The sequence below is a fragment of the Pteropus vampyrus genome, unplaced genomic scaffold (genome assembly GCF_000151845.1).
Source record: "Pteropus vampyrus isolate Shadow unplaced genomic scaffold, Pvam_2.0 Scaffold253, whole genome shotgun sequence".
In the NCBI taxonomy this organism is placed as follows: domain Eukaryota; kingdom Metazoa; phylum Chordata; class Mammalia; order Chiroptera; family Pteropodidae; genus Pteropus; species Pteropus vampyrus.
In genome coordinates, this window is record NW_011889034.1 from 986,056 (window position 1) to 993,124 (window position 7,069).

Below are 7,069 nucleotides of genomic sequence, written 5' to 3' on the forward strand. Positions count from 1 at the left end.
CCCCGCTGCCTCCGCTACGTAACAGCAACCCTAACTTCTGATGAGCGGGGGGCCAGCCACAGCAGGCTAGAGATCACACTCCCTGTCCGCCGGCATCTCGGCACAGGACCTTGAAAGGACCAGGCAGCAGCCACAGCTTGGAGTCCAGTGGTATTTCCTGGGCCCTGGTGGGTCTCCATCTGGAGGCGGGGCGACCCGCAGAACTGAGGTGTGGGGGTAGAGAGACACAGACTTACTCGGTTGGTGGGGAGCGGTGGGTAGACACTGGCAGTGATGGTAAGCAGGGCCACTCCCACTTCCCGCTTTGGATTCCGAGACCCCTTAATTATGCACGTGGGGGACAGTGCATCCTGTTATGATCACTGATGTGCAGTGCACACTGCCCCCTGGAGGTCACTGCTCCATCACTGCGGGGCGTCATTCCCAAGCTGGCACCTGAGCTGTGCCGCTACAGGCCACTCCACCACTGTCAGGCCGGTGTCTCTGGGTGTCGCTAGGAGGGAGCCTGTGCCCCACGGTCATGGGCTCACCATAGTCCTCTGCTGTAAAGTGGGTGCTACGCCCAACGCCACACTCTGTGGGATTCTGTGAGCCTTGGATGGCGGGCTCACCGAGGCCCTGCAAACCCACACCTAGAACACACGTCCATGCCAGCCAAGATCAACCACTGCACATTTGGGGACGCGAGGGTTCAATGTGTCAACCTGATACCAAGTGACTAAGTTTTCTCAAGGGATGGTACTCGGGGACTCAGCGTTTGGCCTGTGGGAAGGTTCAGCAGCCGCGGCAGCTGGGTCAGCCCTGCTGAGCGCCGTGGCTCCGGCCCGCACGGTTACTGCATTAGAGCCCGAGGTGCCTGTACTGCGACAGCAGACAGGCTGGGGATGTCAACCGGCCAAGTGGTCCCAACTTGCTCCCTCTTCAGCACTCTCCCCCAGGGAGCTAGTTGCTGCCTGTGTCCGCCATCACCACAACCTCTACCTCTCTCTACTCCTTGGCAGCTAATCCCATTAGCTAAAATGCTTTCAGTGTTCCCTTTCACATTCCTAGACAGTCTATCCCCTGACTGGCCCGTGTCGCGTACACGGCCTCAGCAGGCCCAGAACCTCTTGGCCAGGTAACGTTGACCTAATGGCCGGGAGGCGGAAGAAGACGCGTGTTGTCTTCAAGCAACAGCTGGGGTGGGCACCAGCCTTCAACGGGGAGGACCCACTTCTGCAGCTCCCAGAGGTATCTGGGATTCAAGATCTGAATGCAACTCAGATGTCCCCACCCCGCATCTCAGGGGCTGGGCCCTCTTCCTGACAGACGCCCTGACCTCAAGGAAGCACGCCTGCCAGGGCTGAGAGAGAATGCAGCCTTCTCTGGAGCTCTGAGTCACAGGACTAAGGACTGGGCCTGTGGCTGCTCGTGGCCTGTCACTAGGCTGCCAGGGAAGCCCTCTGGTTATCACGCTGAGCCTTCGACGGCTCATTAACCACCCTCGGCCTTTGTCTTTCCCCCAAGGATCGATCGTGCCCAGCCACAGCCACCAGTTCCACTGTCTTCCATCGCCGTGTACTTCCAAACACGCAGGATGACCCCAGCGGCCTGGGCCGTCGCTTCCACTGGTACATCGGACGAGCCGCCCTAGGGAAAGTTTTACGTCGCTTGCTGCCACTCATATTCCAACTGTAACTTGTGATGAACACATCAGTGGCAGCCGGCCTGAGGGCGACCAAACTCCAAAACACCATGTCCACTTTCTCAGGCCACTTCCCACACCAATGGTAGCAGCAGAGCAGGTCCCCTGGGAACCAGACTGAGTGTGCCTGCAGGAAGTTTGGGGGGGGCGGTTCTGAGTGGGGTGGTTCTGAGTGGGGGCGCAGGACTCAGAGAAGCAGCTCAAATACCACTAAGTTGCAACAAAGGGCTCAGCCCACCCCACTGAAGAACAGAGCATCACAATGGCACACGCAGTTATTATCACGGAAATCGTCATGGGAAACAAGTGGGCAGTATCGAAGGCACACGCTCGGTTGCTGACCTGGGTGAGCAATAAGGGGAGAGGGTACAATAAACAAAGAAAAGGCCTGAGCTAAGAAAATGATGTATATATGGACCCTTTCGCTATGTGCATAGTGTGCAAAACAAAATTTTTTTTAATGTGGGATTATGGCCTTTAGGTTTTTGCTTTTTCTGTTTTCAGAAAAAAAAAATTTCCTCAAGTATTACAAGCAAAAAAGACTCCCCCCAAAAATGTTGAGGACAATATTTACAACGTACAGAACACAGTAAAATCTTCATCTACGTATGCCTGAGAGCGCGCTTACAAGTCCCAAGAGTTAAAGCCACAGATTGGCCTGGTGGCAGCACTTAGAACACCTCACCCATCTTCAAACAGCTCAACGCACAGCAGCAGGCGAAGCACCCAGAACACCTCCCAGCGAGTTCTCTACCAGGCAGCGGATGGCTCGAATGCAGTTTCCTCCCAATACGGAATTCTGGTCCATGGAAGAATTATTTGCACAGAACCTTGTAAAATGCAGGTTCCCACCCAAGAGCTGTGAGCGAAGGAGGAAGAAAAGGGTAGGCAGAGCGTAGCTGGGAAACGTCGCGGGTTGGAAGTTCTGATGAAATCTGAACGGCGCACAAAGTCAGAGAGGGCGAGTGGAGGGACCTGGGCCTGAGGGGCACACACGGGGGACTCTGCAGACACTGTGCGGGCAGGACAGAGCTGAGCGGGCCACGGCACGGGCAGGACCGAAGAGGCAGTAAAGTGAAGGCGAACTGCCACGAGGAGGGCACTGCGGAGCCGCGGAGCGCAAGCGGGCCTCGCGGGGTGGGAGCTGGGGCCGACCCCCGGCAGCCTGTACTGTGGCTAGACATGATGGTTTTGTTTGTTTGATGGAAATAAAATACAAAATGTTTATCACGTACTCTTGACTAGAACGAATATAATCCAAATAGATCTATTTGTCAGTTATCTGTCCTTGAAATTACAAAGATTTCCACAAGATGATAAGAATAAAGACGTACTTCATGTAAATAAATTGGATTTTAACAAATATTTACCTTTAGGGGTCTCAAACTTGTATTAATTTGTAATGTCTGTAAAAATATTTTTATTTTACTGGAAGATACCATATTCACCTCTAAAAGACTATCAAGCTAAAATGAAAAAGAATTTGGATAATTGTGTATTAGAAAACATCATTTGATTTCTATAGAGACTTAGACAAAACAGAATTGTATTTGAATAAATATGTGCTCAATCATATGCATAATCCTATCACGCCAGGTCAGCTGACAACCTCGAACTCACCCTGAAAACTCCCCCTCCCTAGTATTTACCAAAGACCTGCAGTGGTACTATCAAACGAAGAAATGACGATGGAAATTCAAGTCAGATGAACCTGATTCTGAATCTAATTTAAAAGTGTACAATTTAAGGTTATAGTCGCAGAAGTCCCAACGACACAATACAATGGCTTAACGAACAAAAAGTGAGTTTATTTCTGTCATGTTGGAGTGAGTGGTCTCAGCTGGTGGTGCAGCTGTTTAATGAAGTCACTCTGAGGCACAGGTTCCTTCCAGCATGTTCTTCCACAATCCTCGAGGACAGTTATCATTTGCAGGGTTGGAATGGAGCTACTGCATGTTCCAATTGGAGGGAAGGGAACAGACCAGCTAGGAAGCGAGGTGGATGGTCCTCGGGCCTAACCGGGATGGCACACTACCTGAGCACACATCCCACTGACAGGAACCTGCCACCCGGTCACACCCGACTGCAAGGAGACTGTGCCACATAGTCTGATCGTGTGCCTCTGGAGGGAAGGACTGACTCTGGGGTAGTGGATGAGTACCGTGTCACAAAAGCCTTCAGAGCAACAACTGCCCATGACTAGGAAGTGAGAAGCTGCCGCCACGAGAGTCAGGGTAATGGCTGCCTCTGAGCAGGCGGAGGGCTTTAACTGAGAAGGAAATTTTGAGGTGCTGGCCATGTCAGTGTAGTTACATGGATGTCCTCTTATAGCAATTAAGCTGTATTTTTAGTTTTTTCACAGCGAAGGATTTTTAAATAAAAGATCAATCTTGCTGCAAGAAGATATATACAGTCCAATCTTTATTGGATGTATATCTTCAGACCTGTTAGTCTAGCAGATCAGAAAAGTAGACCCCAAAGTGACATATAACATTACTGTTTTGTTTTACTTAAGTGTTTGTAAAAGCAAATATTTGTAGTTTATTTCCACTGATTTGAATTCAATGTTGATATCTACTGGGTATGGAATGGCCTTTCAGAAATGAAACGCTGATCTATATTTTCTTTTGAAGAGACAAAGATCTGACATAGTAACAGCTCTGCATCTGACAAGAGTACAGGAATCATCAGGTCTTGGGTCCAGCACCATCCTCAGTAACCCACCAGCAATCCGACTCTAATCCATACGAAATAAGAACAAAACTGGTGGGACTGTGCCGCAGACTCTAAGAGGGTCCCCTGACCCCTACCTCCTAGTATTCACGCTCTTGTAACTCCTTCCCCCTGAATGTAGGTGGGACTTGTTGACTCACTTCTAACCAAAAGAATAAAGCGAAGGTGACAGGATATTTGTGATCGTGCTACATAAGACTATAGTGGCAGTCTAGCTAGGGGCACTCTCTGGCTGGCTTTGAAAAGCAAGCTGTGACATGATGAAAAGCTGCTTATGGAGAGAATCACGAGGAAAGGAACTGAGTTCCACCAAGAACCAGTGAGATGGGAAGCAAATGCTTCCCCATCCGAGCCTCAGATGAGACTCCAGCCCCACTGAGGAAGTGGGTGAGCTGTCCAGGCTCCCGGCCCACAGAAACTGTGCGATAACAGGAGCGTGTGTTTGAAGGCACTAAGATCGCAGTAAGTGTTATGTAACGACAGATAATGCAGAATCCTTGGGAAAATCCATTGTTTTTTCAAATCTAAAACACCTGATATAAAAATAAGACCTTATCTTTTTCCATTATCTTCTCAATAAATTTATGAAAACTAGGCTTTTAACAAGGGATTTTAAGAACATGACGAGAGTTCACAAGAGACTCACAATACAGCTACCAGAGGCAGCTCATCATTCTTATCAGTTTTTAAAGGGGAGTACATGTCCACCGGTCAGGCGCACACTGCTCTTTGAAAAACAAGCACACAGAATGAAGGGGAAAGCTCTTTGATGTTTAAATAGTTCTTCCTCTACTATTCCCCACCATCATCATTCCCCCAAAAGTCCCAAAATTCTTACCAGTTCATTTATTAGTGACTTCTACTGTGGTAAGACACACAAGCAACAGATGCCTGAATATCAGCAGATCTAAATGTTAAGAGCTGCTATATCTTAAGAAACTGTGCACCAGGCCCCAGGTGCACGCCATGAGTGTGCGGGAAAGGACGCCCCACCTTCAGAGATCCAGAGATCCAGCTCTTAAGGGGAAACGGCAACATCCACAGGTCAAGGGTGGAAGTGTGTGTGTGGGGGGGGAATTAAAGAAGGGAAAAAAAAAAACCCTGCATTTATAACAGCTTTTGCACTGTTTGTATCTCACTTAATCTGTAGAAAATAAACATAAAAACAAATTATTGACCCGGTCTTAAAATTAAAAATAACGACTTCTCTCCTAGTAAAAAAAATTTCCTGTTCCAAACATTTCAGTTACACTTGTGAGCACATCATTGCTTTTACTGTTATACCACGTCATGAACATACACAGATTCACTGATCTTTGCCTCCTCGGCTTATAAATTTCTATGGCAACATAACATACATACTGTCACAAACACTTCTCTGGGCCACTATACACAATAAGAAAGCACAGTCATCGTCGGTATCTGTCGGGGGAGGGTTCCAGGACCCCCAGGGATGCCAAAACCCTCGGATGCTCAAGTCCCTGATATAAAACGGAATATTTATGTATAACCTATATTGGCGTACAGACTGCAGCAAGATATGCTTACACATCACTTCATTTGTGTGGACTCAGTGGAGTGGTGAGCTCATGGCAAATTCAAGTTTTGCTGCTTTCGGGAACTTTCTGGGATTTTAATTTTCTAATGTTTTCGATCTGCAGTTGATTGAACCTGCAGATGTAAAAACCCATGGATATGGAGGGCTGACTGTACCACGTATGGGCTAATGACCCAAGAGCTAAGGCTGAAGCCACAGGCACTGTCGGGGAGCCCATTTCTCTTGAGGTTACTTAAACAGAGGCTAAGAGAATGTCTGACAGAAATGCCTGGAACAAGGAAGACAGTGTTACATATGTACAGCAATAAAGGGCCTGGAGAATATGAAATTTAGCAAGCAGCAGCTCAGTCATCACCGAATGAGGGTGAAGTGAGGGGAGCTGGGCTCCACTTGTTCATAGGCAGGAACTTCCCTACACAGGGTAAGTAATTTTGCTACATTTCATTTTCAAACCTTAGCCTGCAGAATTAACATTCAAAGTAACAAAAGATAGAAAAGTTCATAAAAACTACTCACTCTTTTCACTCTCTCTCCAATTCTTAGACTCCACTAAATCACCTGAATGCATAGCGGACATAATCTTCTGAGCAACACTGGAAAGTGGTATCTTACAGAGATCAAAGCCTACAAATGTTTTGTAATTTTCCATTTTCATACAATCCTAAACATAAGATAAACATAATAACACCCATATATTAATTTTGAGACTTCAAAGAAACAAGTTATTTAAAACTTTTTATGTACTGAGACTGTCTTAAAAATTACTATATTAATCACAAGAAACAGATATAAACTATCCCCAAAATAGATAGGATAGTAGGAAGAAAGCAATGGTTAGAGGCTCATCTGGGGTGTTATGGTAAGCAGGTAACAAAGAACGTATTTTCTAGTTAACCAATTTTAAAGCAAGCAATTTATTTAAATACTTCCTGAGATTTCAAACGGCTGTTATGATCTTCAAACTTACAAATCTAATACCATAAAAATTATTAACTGACTTGTGTGATTACGACATACCACCTGACACCCTGTCACTCACACTGCTCAGCTGTACTGGCCCCCGGGACTAAGCAGTGATGGTCTGGAAGGGACAG

The 7,069-nt window shown here is 47.2% G+C and overlaps 1 protein-coding gene across 1 annotated transcript in view; it reads right to left on the reverse strand.

Annotated features, from left to right (window-relative positions):
- Window positions 1-7,063, reverse strand: part of POLN (DNA polymerase nu) — a 93,364-nt gene extending 86,301 nt beyond the window's left edge. The window contains exon 1 of the mRNA XM_023520235.1: window positions 6,492-7,063. Coding sequence (XP_023376003.1) covers window positions 6,492-6,630 — 139 coding nt within the window. The 5' untranslated portion in view covers window positions 6,631-7,063. The remainder of the gene's footprint in view (window positions 1-6,491) is intronic.
- Window positions 7,064-7,069: the final 6 nt, after the last annotated feature.